A 17,197-nucleotide genomic window follows, 5' to 3' on the forward strand; every position below is an offset into this window, starting at 1 on the left:
GCAGTAGCTCTAGGCAACACCAGGGCTAACACTGTGTGCCAGGCCTTAACTGACATTTTTACCAGGGTGGGTTGGCCCTCTGAAATTCTTACAGATTCGGGAACAAACTTCCTATCAGGGACCATGAAAGACCTGTGGGAAACTCATGGGGTGCATCACTTGGTTGCCACCCCGTACCATCACCAAACTAATGGCCTAGTGGAAAGGTTCAATGGAACTTTGGGGGCCATGATCCGCAAATTCGTCAATGAACACTCCAATAATTGGGATCTAGTGTTACAACAGTTGCTGTTTGCCTACAGGGCTGTTCCACATCCCAGTTTAGGATTCTCACCATTCGAGCTGGTGTATGGCCATGAGGTTAAGGGGCCATTACAGCTGGTAAAGCAGCAATGGGAGGGGTTTACACCTCCTCCAGGGACTAACATTCTGGACTTTGTAAGCAACCTTCAAAACACCCTCCGAGACTCTTGGGCCCTTGCTCGAGAGAGCTTAAAGGATGCTCAAGCGGAGCAAAAGGTCTGGTATGATCGACATGCCAAGGAGCGGTCCTTCAAGGTAGGAGACCAGGTCATGGTCTTGAAGGCGCAACAGGCCCATAAGATGGAAGCGTCCTGGGAAGGACCATACATGGTCCAGGAGCGCCTGGGAGCTGTTAACTACCTCATAACATTCCCTGATTCCTCTTTAAAGCCTAAAGTGTTTCATGTTAACTCTCTAAAGCCCTTTTATCCCAGAGAATTACAGGTCTGTCACTTTACAGTTCAGGAAGGAGATGACACCGAGTGGCCTGAAGGTGTCTACTACGAAGGTAAACGAAATGGTGGTGTGGAAGAGGTGACCCTCTCCACAACCCTACAACGTCTACAGCGGCAACAGATCAAGGGACTGTGCACTGACTTCGACCCCTTGTTCTCAGCCATCCCAGGACGGACTGAGCGAACCTACCACTCCATTGACACAGGTAATGCTCACCCGATTAGAACACCACCCTACCGGGTGTCACCTCATGCCAAAGTTGCTATTAAACAGGAGATTGACAACATGTTGGAGATGGGTATCATCCGCCCTTCTACCAGTGCATGGGCATCTCCAGTGGTTCTGGTTCCCAAACCAGATGGGGAAATACGCTTTTGTGTGGACTACCGTAAGCTCAATGCTGTAACTCGTCCAGACAACTATCCAATGCCACGCACTGATGAGCTATTGGAAAAGTTGGGACATGCCCAGTTCATCTCTACCATTGATTTAACCAAGGGATACTGGCAGGTACCACTAGATGAACCCGCCAGGGAAAAATCTGCCTTCATCACCCATGCAGGGGTGTATGAGTTTACTGTGCTTCCATTCGGACTGCGGAATGCACCTGCCACCTTCCAAAGGCTGGTGGATGGTCTACTAGCAGGATTGGAAGACTGTGCAGTTGCATACCTCGATGATGTGGCCATTTTTTCTGATTCATGGCCCGAACACCTAGAACATTTGAAAATGGTTTTAGAGCGCATCAGGCAGGCAGGACTAACTGTTAAGGCCAAAAAGTGTCAAATAGGCCAAAACAGAGTGACTTACCTAGGACACCAGGTGGGTCAAGGAACCATCAACCCCCTACAGGCCAAGGTGGAGGCTATCCAACAGTGGCCTGTCCCAAGGTCAAAGAAACAGGTCCAATCCTTCTTAGGTTTGGCCGGATATTACAGGCGATTTGTACCACACTACAGCCAAATCGCTGCCCCACTAACTGATCTGACCAGGAAAACCCAGCCAAATGCAGTTAAGTGGACTGATGAGTGTCAGAAAGCCTTTACCCAGCTTAAGGCGATGCTCATGTCGGACCCTGTATTAAGGGCCCCAGACTTTGACAAACCCTTCCTAGTTACCACCGATGCATCTGAACGTGGGGTAGGAGCGGTCCTAATGCAGGAAGGACCAGATCACAACTTCCATCCTGTCGTATTTCTCAGCAAGAAACTGTCTGAGAGGGAAAGCCACTGGTCCATCAGTGAAAAAGAATGTTACGCCATTGTGTATGCCTTGGAAAAGCTACGCCCATACGTTTGGGGCCGGCAGTTCCAGCTACAAACTGACCATGCTGCGCTAAAGTGGCTTCACACCAACAAGGGAAACAACAAGAAACTTCTCCGCTGGAGCTTAGCTCTCCAAGACTTTGACTTTGACATTCAACACATTTCAGGAGCTTCCAACAAAGTTGCTGATGCACTCTCTCGTGAAAGTTTCCCAGAATCAAGTGGCTAAAAAGTGTTATTAACATGTTTTCATGCTTTGTAGTCTATGTAATAGTGCATGTGTTTTATTGCTCTGTTTGTTTTACAGTTCTAGGAGGAAATCGCCGCCAGTGGATCCCACTGTAGCGATTTGGGGGGCGTGTCATGAATAGTTAGTAAAGGGTTAAAACATAGTACCTGGTGGACACCTGACCTGAGGACCAATCAGGGAAGAGAATTTGAAACTCCTAGGAGGGGACTTTTCCCTCTGTTTGGGGGGGGTCTTTGTCTTTAGCCGTCTGGAGTTACAAGGGTCCAGATGTTTTAATCAAGTCTACAAGTTTCCACCTTTCTGAACTAATTTCTTCTAGTCAAGATAGTGAGTATTAGAAAGATACGTTGTGTCCTCACCTAATAATCCTATGCTTGCAATTCTGTGTGTTTGTTATTGATTATTCTTATTCTGCTGTTTTGTGTACTGAGAAAGAGAGAGGATTCTCTCCAAAACTTAGCAAGGTTATACCCTATGAGTGTCCAGCTTGGGCTCATAGAGATTCTGTATTTTCTTGTTTTCCTTTTAATAAATTCTTTCTATAAAGACTTGATTAAATCCCTTCTACTGTGGATAGGGGGAGGGGCGAAGACACTCTCTCGGTGGTGAGACAGGCTTATCTCCGGGCAGAGAAGGGAGGGGGGAGATAGTTCCTCCTGGGTTTGATTCAAACAGTTGAATCAGGTATCTCTTTCCAGTGGCTAGGAGAGAGAGAGGGGGGGAGGTTTCCCTCCGATGAGTGGATCTGTATTTCCCCAGGGAACGTCTCTGGAAAGGGGAGTGGGAGGGGGAATATAGGGGTGTCTCGGCCCACGTAATCGACCGAGTGGTGGCAGCCTGAAGGAGACCTACCCTAGGATTTTGGGGTGGGGGGAAGACATGCGGGTCCTCACTTTGAAACCGCCCAGTTTCAAGTGAGGGTAGACTCCTGACAGCATATAAACTAGATTTTTTTTCTACTGGGAAGTTATAATTCATTTCTTTGACATGTATTTTCTTTAATGAGGTAGTTTTGAATGACTCATAAATGTTCAGTCTTTTAAAATGCAAACTGTGTTTTGGTGCAGTTCTGATGTGGTCCTCTTTGCAAATGATGATGCAAACTAATAACTTACAATTAAAAGAAATGAACAATAATGAGACTACTATCTCCAGTGGTCCTCCTTTTTTTCTGTATGATATGGCGTATAGGTGGTTTAACAACACATTAGAAGAGAGGAGAAGAGGAGACAATCAATACACTGCACTCACCAAAAGCCATAAGTGAGGACAGGAGTTTTAATGTATTTTTCAAAAAGTAAACATGTGCCATACCTTTTTAAAAATTCCATATACTCAGTATGCTTGATGAGGCCTGTCCTCATCATTATTGTTTGAAAACATTGCCGATCAATAGCCCAAAGTTTCACATTTACGAGAGCTGGAAAAAACAAGACAAGGGGAAAATTTAATTAGCAAATCTCAAATGTGAAAAACCTTTTGTGAACTGCAGAGGAAATTAATTATTCATGAGAACATGGAAATTACTAGCTTTTACAAACTTGAACTATTAACATAAAAATAATCTACTGGGCAATGGACTGAACATGCATGATCCAAAAATAGATCTAATTTTACTCAAAGATCTCATCATGGTATGTGGGTTTTCAGGAAAATGCCTTAGGAAGAACTGTGTCATCGGAAAGTGTTGGTGTAAATGCACATAGGAAGTTTTAACAGTATATGGTGAATGAAAGGAACAAAAAGGACTCCATTAATCACTACAATAAGTTATATCATACACACAATTACTGATACCACATGATTTGAAAATTGTTTTAGACTTATCCATGATTTAGAGGGAACAAAATTAAGTAGGATTTGATCCTACTGCCATCAAAGTAAATGGTAAAATTTCCACTGACATCAAAGGGTTTTTCAAGAACCCTATCCTACTATATCCTGATGTAAAAACACTTTTAAAGGGGATGGGAAAACCTACTTTAATGAGGATTTACCCCCAAACCTTTGGTTTCAGTGTCTATGACAAATTCCAATATTGCTCAATCATGGATTATTAAAACACATCATATACTTTATAGCAGAAGTCCCCAACTAGAGAATGAGAAACACTTGTGGTCCACAAAGCACTTTCATTCATCCTCAGAGAGCTGGCTGGTCTCATGGTGCTGACTCTTTCCTATTCTCATCTGTCAAATTGAATTATGAGACAGCTAAAACTGAATTAAATATTTTTCTTCAGAGGCAAATGCTGTAGTTGCCACAGGGAGGTCTCACAATCATGAGAGGGAAAAGAGTCTACACAACTTCAAATAGGAGCTGAGGTGGCTGTACAGTGGCCATGAGACAACCTTTGTATTAAGAAGCACCTATAGTATGATATTGTTAAAATCCCTGCTGTAGACAATTTAATGATCATTCGTAGAAATTATTTGTGAAAGATTAACAGTGACTTCAGAAAATGTTCATTACAATGAAAAGTATTACTGCTGTTGTATGTTCAGACAATTGTACTGTCTTATGAAATAGTGTTCAATGAGAGAGAGGAAAAGAAGTTGTCATATTAAAGTTGTATTCTCACTTGAAGTGAAAGCACAGATGCAGGCTCCAAAATGGTCCTGTGAGAGTATCAACTCTGACTTGGTTTAGACAATATATTCAAATTTCATTTTACATACATTAACTTAGAAACTTGGTTATACAAAAATTTATAATGGAGCTGCATTTAAATAAGAATATGTAGGGAAGCAGATTTCCTCTTTAAAGAGCACCACTTCTACTTTTGCTTTTGGGAAGTAACTCAAGCAAACTTCATATCCAGTAGAGATAGACTATCAGAAATGGAATTAGGCATAAAGAATTCACAAATATTCTTGTGAATAAAAGCCATCAAATCACTTAGCTGATATTCACATCTCCTTTAATTCACAAACATTCATATTTGTAAGTTTTATCAACTATAACATTTGCTGAAAGCAAAAGCATCACAAATACTAGCTCAAATATTTATGAGAAAATACACACCTGCAGTGCTGTAGTGGCCATGTTGAATTTTTTTTATTATTTTCACATTAGATTAGTCTATAGGACAAAATTAGAAAAGCCAATTCACAAAACGAGATTAAACTAGCTAGAGCCCTAAAGGGTAATAAGAAAACATTCTACAAATATACTAGAAAAAAGAGGAAGACCAAAGACAGGGTAGGCCCGTTACTCAGTGGTGGGTGGGAGCAATATCAGAAAATGTGGAAATGGCAGAAGTGCTAACAGATTTTTTTGTTTCAGTTTTCACCAAAAAGGTTAGTAATGAGTGAACATCTAACATAGAGAATGCCAGTGAAAATGAGACAGGATCAGAGGCTAAAATAGGGAAAGAATAAGTTAAAATTACTTTGACAAGTTAGATGTCTTCAAGTCACCAATGGCTGATGAACTACATCCTAGAATACTCAAGGAGCTGACTGAGGAGATATCTGAACCATTAGTGATTATCTTCGAGAAGTCATAGAAGACCGGAGAGATTTCAGAGGACTGGAAAAGGGCAAATATAGTGCCAATCTATAAAAAGGGAAATAAGGACAACCTGGGAAATTACAGGACAGTCATCTTAACTTCAGTACCCGGAAAGATAACACAGCAAATAATTAAGCAATCAATTTGCAAACACTTAGAAGATAATAAGGTGATAAGTAAGAGTCGCATGGATTTGTCAAGAACAAATCATGTCAAATCATGTCAAATCAACCTAATAGCTTTCTTTGACAGGGTAACAAGCCTTGGGGGGGGGAGGGGAGAAGGAAGTGGATATGGTATATATTGACTTTAGTAAGGCTTTTGATATGGTCTTGCATGACCTTCTCATAAACAAACTAGAGAAATACAATCTAGATGGAGCTACTATAAAATGGGTGCATAACTGGTTAGAAAACCATTCACAGAGAGTAATCATCCGTGGTTTCCCAGTCAAGCTGGAAGGGCATATCGAGTGGGTCCTGCAGGGATCAGTTCTGGCTCTGGTTCTGTTCAATATCTTCATCAATGATTTATATAATGGCATAGAGAGTATAATTATAAAGTTTGCGGAAATACCAAGATGGGAGGGGATGAAAGTGCTTTGGAAGATAGGATTAAAATTCAGAATAATCTGGACAAACTGGAGAAATGGTCTGAAATAAATGGGATGGAATTCAATAAGGACAAATGCAAAGTACTCCACTTAGGAAGGAACAATCAGTTGCACACATACAAAATGGGAAATGACTGCCTAGAAAAGAGTACTGCAGAAAAGGATATGGGGATTATAGTGGATTACAAACTAAATATGAGTAAACAATGTAACACTGTTCACAAAAAAAAAAACCACCACCATCATTCTGGGATGTATTGGCAGGAGTGTTGTAAGCAAGACACAAGAAGATTTTCTTCCAATCTACTCCGTAGTGATTAGGGCTCAAATGGAGTATTATGTCTAGTTCTGGGTGCTAAATTTCAGGAAATATGTGAACAAACTAGAGAAAGTCCAGAGAAGAGCAAAAACAATGATTAAAAGTTCAGAAAGCATGAGCTATGAGGGAAGATTGAAAAAATTGGGTTTGTTTAGCCTGGAGAAGAGAAGACTGAGGGGGGACATGATAATGGTTTTCAAGTACATAAAGGGTTGTTACAAGGAGGAGGGAGGTAAATTGTTCTTGTTAACCTCTGAGGATAGTACTAGAAACAATGAGCTCAAATTGCAGCAAAGGCGATTTAGGTTGGACATTAGGAAAACCTTCCTATCTGTCAGAGTAGGTAAGCACTGGAATAAATTGCTTAGGGAGGTTGTGGAATCTCCGTCATTGACTTACTTGCTCTTAAAAATCTCCAGACACCTGTTAGGGATGGTCTAGATAATGCTTAGTCCTGCCATGAGTGCAGGGGACTAGACTAGATGAGGTCCCTTCCAGTCCTACGATTCTATGATTCTAGATTAATTCAACAAGTATGGAGGTGTGCAGGTCATCTGTGATCAGTAAAAGGGGCTCAAGCCTTCATATAAAGGATAGGTCATCTAAACATCATGAGGGAGAAAGCATTGAATGTGTCTTCAAAAATCAATTGAATCTCATCTGGCATCACACACTACGTACCTTCATCATAATTATATGGTTATTGCATGATGTCACTACAGAGCAGAGTTAAGGTTGTTTGGGTGCCTTAATTGTGCACTTCCATATCTTAACATTTTGGATTTCTTTTAAGTTTAAGCTTAACTCTGAATGTCCTTAGTTAATAATGCTAGGATTTCGAGATAATTATAATATCTCTAATATATTTTATGTTCTCTCGACCATAATTCCACTTTTATTTATTTTTGTCTGGGAGTTCTCAAAATAAGTTCCTATGTACTTCAAATTCCCAATTCTAGTCAAATTTAATTGAGAATGTGATCTGCCTTTCTGCTAGGCATCATTTCTCTTCCTAAACAAAACACATTGCTCTCATTCAAATGCAGAATTGTCAACCATCAATAAGAATATAAAGGGACAGTAAAGAATTATAGTGAACTGCAAATAGAGAAATTCTGAAGGCAACAGATATTGCCAAACCATATGAGTCTGAGTCCAAGAATGAAACTAAAATATTAATGCGAACAAGAAGAGAGTATTCTCACTCATGATTTTGTAAAAGCAGCAAAGAATCCTGTGGCACCTTATAGACTAACAGACAATTTGCAGCATGAACTTTCGTGGGTGAATACATCTGATGAAATGGATATTCACCCACAAAAGCTCATGCTGCAAATTGTCTGTTAGTCTATAAGGTGCCACAGGATTCTTTGCTGCTTTTACAGATCCAGACTAACACGGCTACCCCTCTGATACATGATTTTGTAAGTGCCTAGTTCTGTGGATCTCATCTTCAGAAGTGCAGAGCATCCACAACTCCTATGGCTTCTAAAAAATAAGGGTGACCAAATGTCCCTGAAAGCCAGTAATGCTCCAAGATTACACATTAAAACACTTTAGATACATGCAAAATAAAACAATTAAAGCCTCATGTAGACAAGGAAGCAATTACTTTATCTGTTAATAGTTATTAACCAATACAATAAAATTCTTGCCTAATTGTCATTTGCATTTACACAGTCTGAATTAATCCAACCCAGATATAGGTCTTTACATCAGCCTGTATTTTATATATGTGTACCCTACATCATATGAATAGTAGTGGCTGACTCATCACATTGTGTGTCCAAAGGGAAGAGAAAATGGAAACTGCTGGTAACAAATAAAATTGCTGGGACTTCGGGCTTGTCTATAAGAGCATATAGATTGTAGATTGTTGGGGCTTGAATCAAAGCACACTAATGAACTGTTAGGGTGCATCAGCAAGTTCCACAGGGACAGTTAGTATGCAGCAGATTATTGCATGGTAGAGTCACATCTCAGCTTCATGTGATCTAAATGTTCTTGTAGACCAGCCCTTAATTCTTAGCAGATCTGAGCTAGTGTTACAATTTCCATAGATAGCTGATTTTCAACAATGTACATTTTAAAAAAAAATAATCATAACTCCTTTTGAATGAGAAGTACGTTTGTGCATCATCTGATTATTTAGATCCTGAAATTCCCTTAAGTTAATAAGCAATGAATATTTAAATCTTCAATCTTTAAATGTAATATCTTCAATATTTAAATCTTCAATCAATCTATATGATGACAGCTCTTCAACATACAGATACAATTGAATATACTTCCATTTTTATTTTGTTAAAATGTCTGTTATGTTAGTAGTGTGACCATTATTTATTTATTTATTTATTATGATGTCCTAATCAATAGGAATGACATTCACTTGTTACAATGGTTAATTAAAAATTCTGTTATCCCTATAATGAAACCACCGTAAGCAGTGTTTACAGGGCTTTATACTCGCCAAATTGTGTTGTGGAAGTAAATGCTTAGACTAGAACTGAAGTCTTTTTGACTTTAAAGACAGACATTCAAGGGCTACATTTTAATATTTAGCTTTTTGTTGTCAAATGTATATGAACAGTCTGCTGGGTGATGTTGGACAAGTAACTTCCCCTCTTTATGCCTTAGTTTCTCCATCTGTAAAATGGGATATTGATATTGATCTCTTTTGTAAAGTGCTTTCATATCTACGAGCACAATATTAAAAAAAACGGTATTATTTATAATAGTTACCAATATATTTCCTTAAAAATAGTGCCGTACAGGTCAAATAAAAAAAAAGAAAACAAAAATGAAATTGGCATCTACTTTCTTGGTGTTTGAGTCCCTCTGCTGAAAGATACAAGTGATATAACTAATTTTTATGGAGGTTACTTGCCTCCTCCAGGAGAAGGGGAGGGAATGATTCGCATGTTGTTTAGCAAATTAATAGGAAAAGTCTGAAGAATGCCTTCCTGTTCTCCATTCTTTGCTGATGATTTTAGTCACTTTGTTTCATCCTCCATGTTCAGCAGAATCCTGCTGGGATATACTCATTAGAAGCAGGAAAAGCTGTCCTTCAAAAACAGTCACTTTCTTTTGGAAATGAAAAAGCAGAAACTCAAAAATTTAAGTGATCTGATCAGTCTAGCAATTTCAAAACTGTTTGTATTTGGCACATTGTATGGTTGTTATTTATCTTTCATGCCGAGATTTCCAGTGCATCTTGAATGTATGAGTACTGTATAGTGCTGAATAGCAAAAATAGTGATGGAGTGAATATGGAATTAGTGGATAGACTGTGATTTCATACGTTTTATGTTGGATTAAGAAGTGGCTTCAAATTTTGCATTAAGCTTTCCATATTTTGTATTGTGGAGTTAAAAACATTCATCCACTTCCTGTTCCTTAGAAACAATGAAAATTCTTATAAGTATGTGAAGCTATTTTGAGGTGTAAATCTAATGCTATTTAAAGAAAAATATTTTTTTCTGCTATGATGAAGTCATTTGCTGTCAAACTCTTCAATAATTTGTTTTTGTTTTTAAAGATATGCTCCAGGAATTATTTTGGGGAAGTTCTATCACCTGTGTTACACTGGAGGTCAGACTAGATAATCACAATGGTCCCTTAAGGCCTTGGAATTTATAAAAAACTATTAGTCAGTTCTCAAAATTAGACCACAAATGATTTTTTATCTATATTTCTTTTATAAAACTTCCCTTCCAAATCTTAATTCTTGGAGTAACATGGTTGCTAAGTTAAAAATCAAGCCAAGAAAGTTTTGAAGATAGTAAGGAAAACATTTCAGCAAAATCATTTTTTATATTCATTTGTTAATGTTAATGTTAAATTACAAGAGAAACTATTTTATAAACCATATTAAATTACAATCTACTCAACCACTCCCTTCTTTTTTCCCCTTTCAAAACCGTAGTTTCTGGCTCTATATAGTCCACTTAATTGAACATTATGACAACCACAACAGTACTTTGTTTATATTAGTTAAGAAACATTTTCTTCTTCCAGGTTTTATTGTTGGGGATGACTAAGAAACAACTATTGAACATAGCCAAAAAAATTGAACAACTCCCCATCTTGCAGTATAACTAAATCTGATGTTTACTGGGTGTGGTGCTTAACCTTCTGAAAGACATTCCATCCTTCTGATAAGCAACTGTCTCTTTTTTACAAATTTCTAGATTCCCTCTGATTACTTGATTAGGTGTTCAGGCACTAATCCTGCCTTGCTATTCTTCCCTGTACATCTGTGGACATTCAGGCACAAACCCTGCCTTGTTATTCTAAACAGAGAACAGTTGGAACCAATCAGGGCCTCTGGAACATGTTATAGACTTTTGTATCACAAGCACGGCTGACAATATACTTTCATAGATACACAAATTTAAGTCCAGCAGGGACCATTGTGATCATCTAGTCTGATCTCCTGTATAACATAGCCCATGGAACATCCCCATAATAATTCCTTGAGTATATCTTTTAGAAAAACATCCAGTCTTGATTTTAAAATATTGTCAGTGATGGATAATCCACCACAATCCTTGATAAATTGTTCCATTGGTTAACTACCCTCACTATTAAAATATATAACTTACTTCCAATCTGACTAGCTTCAACTTCCAGCCACCGGATTGTGTCATATCTTTGTCAGACAGAATGAAGAGCTCATTATTAAATATTTGTTCCCCATGTAGATACTTACAGACTATATTTAAGTCACCCCTTAATCTTCTCTTTGTTAAGATAAATAGATTGAACTCTTTGAGGCTCTCACTATCAAGTATGCTTTCTACTCCTTTCATCATTCTCATGGCTCTTCTCTGAACCCTCTCCCATTTATCAACATCCTTCTTGAATTATGGGCACCAGAACTGGACATAGTATTCCAAGCTAACAGTCATTGTGATTTTAGATTGTAGAATGTCAAAGTAATTTTGAAATACATATGTCATATAAAGCAATTTTAGTTTGTAAAACAGAACAAAAATGAATTTCATTTTTTTAGCAGCTTGCTATTCACTGTAAAAGTTAATATAGGTTTCTCCTTTCAGCATTGAACTATACAGCTGGAGCTTTCTGTTCACAGTGGAGCCACTCTAACCTCTCCATGGTTATAGTTTAATCAAGTGTTCCATTATAAACCTGACTTTTAGCTCAGGAGGAACATTGTAAAACAATCAAGCAGAAATTTTGTATTTGTGATTGTATATTAGGGTGAACTTTTTCTGGAAAGCATAGGCAAATTGGGGTAGGCTTTTTGTAAGATATGAGTGTATAAAAAATTTAGTTCCTTCACCACTGGAAATTTTACCTCAAGAATAACTAAACTAGAAACTCAAAATGTGTTTTAATCTGTTGGCTTTAGTAAGAATTCATAGCCTTTGCATAATTTTAGGAGATCAGAAGTTATTTTTAAATGTTCCATGGAGTTCCTAAAAGGTGCATAACAGCCACAACTATTTATTTCTTCATAAGTAATTTTGAATGCATAATTAATGTTCTTTTAACAAACCTTGGACATTCATCATGTTTAGCAAAGAATCCATAAAAGAAGATTAGCATAATATACTATCTTTCATCAGTTTTCTTGATGTCCAAATAACAGCACACTTTCAGAGAGCAATATAACCATCTGTGACATCTATATATATGTTCAGGGACATTAGTTTTGTGAATCAAAGATAAGCCAAAGATACTGTGCCAATAAGCATGCAGATGGTCCTCTTCACCTGTGTAAATAGGTCCACCCACATGGTTCTCAGTGCAGCATCAGGGCCTTATACCATATTGTATTATTGTAAGACATGCAGGATGAAATCCCTATCCGATTGCAATTAATGGGAATTTTGCCATTGACAACAGTGGAGCCAGGATTTCACCCACAGCCTTAAGTTAAAAGAAGGTAATATTATTTTACAGGCTTTGGGATCTTAGTCAGTTTGGTATTGATTTTTCTTGGTCTCTTCACCCTCCAGTGTAATCAACACAGGAAGCCTTTGCATCTGAATGGAGCCTCTCCAGATCCTCTCTCACACATCGCAATGTCCGGGAAAACAATGACAGCCTGATGTAGAACACAAAGAAGTGTGGGAGGAGGGATACGAGGTTGACAGTAATAGTCCACAAGGTTGATTGTCCCCTTTTTATTCTTGTATGAAAGACTAGAGTTAGAACTCACCTTTCTTTTATGTATCTTTGTTTTCAAAATGAATATACAGCATTTGTTGGACAACTGTTATTTGATAGTTATTGTACTACTGTTAATTAAACAATACTATTCTGATATCAGTATGTATATAAAATATATTTCCGCAGAGATTACATAAACATTTCAGAGTAATTTAGTGTTAAAATATGAATTAATGAATTTAATATTGACAGATGTGGCACTGCAGGTGAGCTCTACCTTCCCTTCCCCCAACTGGGTGTCAGCTAATCTAATTGCACAGATCAGGAAAATGAGAAGCCAAAACAAACTAGTCAAAAGAAATATGTCTCCTTTAATGAAGCCCCAGGCAAGGAGCACACGTAATAACAAATCAAAGGCCCTTACCTCAGGACCCAGGTCCCAAAGTAAATGTCTAAAACAAAGTCTCTGTGCCTGGTCAGGTTAACCTTCCAGATCTGGAAAGAAATCACCACCCAGCTCGAGCAGACATATTTAGTCTAGCTGTGATTGAATTAGTGCACTACAAATAGAATAAAGAACAAGGAGTACTTGTGGCACCTTAGAGACTAACAAATTTATTTGAGCATAAGCTTTTGTGGGCTAAAACCCACTTCATCGGATGTATGCAGTGGAAAATACAGTAGGAAGATATATATACACAGAGGACATGAAAAAATGAGTGTTGCCATATTAACTATAACAAGAGTAATTAGTTAAGGTGGGCTACTATCAGCAGGAGAAAAAAAAGCTTTTGTAGTGATAATCAGGATGGCCCATTTCCAACAGTTGACAAGAAGGTGTGAATAACAGTAGGGGGAAAATTAGCATGGGGAAATAGGTTTTACTTTGTGTAATGACCCATCCACTCCCAGTCTTTATTCAAGCCTAATTTAATGGTGTCCAGTTTGCAAATTAATTCTAATTCTGCAGTTTCTCATCGGAGTCTGTTTTTGAAGGTTTTTTTGGTTGGAGTATTGCAACTTTGAGGTCTGTAATTGAGTGACCAGGGAGGTGGATGTGTTCTCCAACTGGTTTTTGAATGTTATAATTCTTGACGTCTGATTGTGTCCATTTATTCTTTTGCATAGAGACTGTCCTGTTTGGCCAACGTACATGGCAGAGGGGCCAAACCAAACAGTCTCTACGCAAAAGAAGTGGGTTTTAGCCCACGAAAGCTTATGCTCAAATAAATGTTAGTCTCTAAGGTGCCACAAATACTCCTCGTTCTTTTTGCTGATAAAGAACTAACTAACTAACTAACACGGCTACCACTCTGAAACCTAAGAATAGAATGTAGCTGTAGGCTGTGGGATGGACTGGCCACCCCAGAATGTGCCTGTCAAAGACCCTAGGGACATTCTCAGGGTCACTAGCCCATCCTGCTGCTTGAACTATTGCAGTTATATCTATTTTAAGCATGCTAGTTTGATCAGAGATGGCTTCTATCTCCTTGAACTAGGAATCATACCCCAGCTCAAAATGTAGACTTACCCTAAGTGTCACAAAGGTAAATGCAGAGAAAGAAGATAAAATGGTGGAGTTAACTGAGAAGATTAACCGATAACATGCTATGCTAGTGTCCGTCTAAATTAATGTATGTCCTGATAAACTTCCTTTATTCAAACACTGCATATGAAGAGAAATGTGATTTTTATATTTTCTGATTAAATTTTCTTAAGTGTATTTTTCTCCCAATCGAAGTCAAATCTTAGAGGGCTCACTGGATAGAGGATCACAAGATTTAGGACTTGGCTACATGGGGAAACGGCCCAGAATAGCTCTTGGGATGTTCTAAACCACAAAAAAAGAATGGTTAGAGAATGCCTACGCTGTAGCTGGAAGTGTGCTTCCCAGCTTGGATGGACAGATGTGAGCCAGCTCTGCTTGAGCTAGTGCACTAAAAATAGCAGTGTAGCCAGGGGTAGCACAGGCAGCTGCTCAGGCTAGCTGCTAAGTACTTAGTCGGGGGGGGGGGGGGTGGGGAGGAGAGAGGGGAGGGGAATCAGGTTTGTACTCGGATGGCTAGCCCAAGCCACCACCTGTGCTACCCTCGGCTACACTGTTATTTTTAGCGTGCTAGCTTGGGCAGAGCTAGTGCATATCTGTCCATCTGAGCTGGGAAGCATACTCCCAGCTGCAGCGTTGACATAGCCTTTATGCAAAATAAGAGTGTCCATATGAGAAGCTAGTGCAGAATAGCTATTGTACTTTAAATTCACATCCTAGTTTATTATGCAATAGATTCACCATGCAGACAAACTCCTACTGATAAAACACTAAACAGTTGTAATATTTTAAAAGAAGCTAAATTCTTGAGGCTGCTCATACAGTACTTACAATCTCTTATCTATTCCAGTTTTCATTTGCTTAGTGAAGCCTTTCATTTTTTTCCAAGGATCACTGAGTGACTCAATCACAAATAAATTACTACACTAGCTGAATATTTTATTGGAATTGAAATTTTCTCATTGCCTGGGATAATATATTGGGTTCATGTTCTCAGTGTAGCTTTTAGCCTACTGTAACACACCGGCCCATTTGTAGATCACCATTCTGTCAGCAGCTGTGGTCATGCCTGACATACTCACTGCACCTAACACAATGTTGTCATAATCTGCAGCTAAAAGGTAGCATGTCATTGGAACACTAATAACTCACTGATATTCCTCTGTGATGTATGCACAGGATATGTACAAAAAGTTATGAATATGTGCTAGAATTAAGTTTTTAAAATCTGTTTGGCAAGCAATGCATAAGTCAGTCTGCCCTTGCAAAGGAACATGTATTTGTTTGTTTGTCCAGCCTGTTCATCGAGAAGACACAATGAAGGTCTATTTATGTATAAGGTAAACAAAGTTATTCCGCAGGGGATTAGACAGCGTGGCATCTACACCTCAGCAGGAGGGAGAAATTTTACCTGGGCTATAGAAACCAGGGATCTGAACATCAAATAGTAAGTCATTGAATCAAATGTTTGTGTACAATATTACTGTATTATAAAAGGGTACCAAGTAAGGTCTTTTCTGAAATCTAATGACACACTGGTGATGAATATGATTGTGAAAGATATGCATGTATTAATACTATATGAGGAAATATGGATACTTAATGATATTATGCTTTAAAATTGGTGACCAAAAACAATGGAAGCCCCATTTACATACAAATCAGCTGGAGGATGGGAAGCCCATAGGAAGGGAAGAACAGTGTGATGACATCCTGAGTCTGGGTATAAAACAGTAAGTTTGGGAAGATATAAAATGAGAGAGGAGAAGCCATCTTGGCATGGACATACACAAGGGCCCAGAGCTCTTGCAAGCTGAAAAAGATGGGTCCTTCAACCATGGGGGTTAAAGTCTCTGGGCATAGAAGATTTGTAAGGACCTTGAACAAATACTGTAGCTACTTAAATTAGGTCTTAGCCCAGGGGTCGGCAACCTTTCAAAAGTGGTGTGCCGAGTCTTCATTTATTCACTCTAATTTAAGGTTTTGCGTGCCAGTAATACATTTTAATGTTTTTAGAAGGTCTCTTTCTAGAAGTCTGTAATAAATAACTAAACTATTGTTGTATGTAAAGTAAATAAGGTTTTTAAAATGCTTAAGAAGCTTCATTTAAAATTAAATTATAATGCAGAGCCCCCCCGGACTGGTGGCCAGGACCCAGGCAGTGTGAGTGCCACTGAAAATCAGCTTGCGTGCCGTCTTTGGCACGCGTGCCACAGGTTGCCTATCCCAGTCTTAACTATTAGAAAGCATAGTTTTACTTTTGTTTGTTTGTAACCCTTTCTAACTTTATTCCTTCTACTTGGTATCATTTAAGCTATGTTCTTTTGTTAATAAACTTGTTTATCACTCAGATCCGTACATGAAACAAAGGGTATATTTACTCTAGGTAAGTTAATAAGCTGTGATGTGCTTTTGTCTCTCTAAAAGTAGCAAACAACTCATATTATTATTTCTCTGAGTATTCCAGGAAAAGGATGGAAACTTCAGGGCAGACAGTATAGGGAAAATTTGGGATTAGGAGCATGTTGGTGTTTCCCCTGCATGTGGTAACTGGGTTATAGAGGCTAAAGTGGGGACATTGTGATGTAGGCAGGCTGCTGGGGTCAGAGCACTGAACCAGGGCTGAAAAGCACACAGACACTCAGGATACTGCATGCTTGTATGCTGGGCTGGAAGCATCCTGACAAAAGAATCAGAGCAACAGAGCATTTTGAGGCACTAGGGATTCCAGGACAGGTGCTGACACCATCCCTCACTGGTCTGGACTATGCCCCTGAATGTAACACTTTCCATA

The 17,197-nt window shown here is 38.7% G+C and overlaps 1 protein-coding gene across 7 annotated transcripts in view; it reads right to left on the reverse strand.

The window, feature by feature from the left end:
* The window catches only part of PRKG1 (protein kinase cGMP-dependent 1), a 924,943-nt gene that overhangs the window by 327,117 nt on the left and 580,629 nt on the right, over nucleotides 1-17,197 (reverse strand). For all 7 annotated transcript variants that reach the window (XM_045024165.1, XM_045024169.1, XM_045024166.1 and 4 more), the window contains one exon: nucleotides 3,589-3,694. In XM_045024165.1, coding sequence (XP_044880100.1) covers nucleotides 3,589-3,694 — 106 coding nt within the window. The remainder of the gene's footprint in view (nucleotides 1-3,588; nucleotides 3,695-17,197) is intronic.

The sequence above is a fragment of the Mauremys mutica genome, chromosome 7 (genome assembly GCF_020497125.1).
Source record: "Mauremys mutica isolate MM-2020 ecotype Southern chromosome 7, ASM2049712v1, whole genome shotgun sequence".
NCBI classification, from domain to species: domain Eukaryota; kingdom Metazoa; phylum Chordata; order Testudines; family Geoemydidae; genus Mauremys; species Mauremys mutica.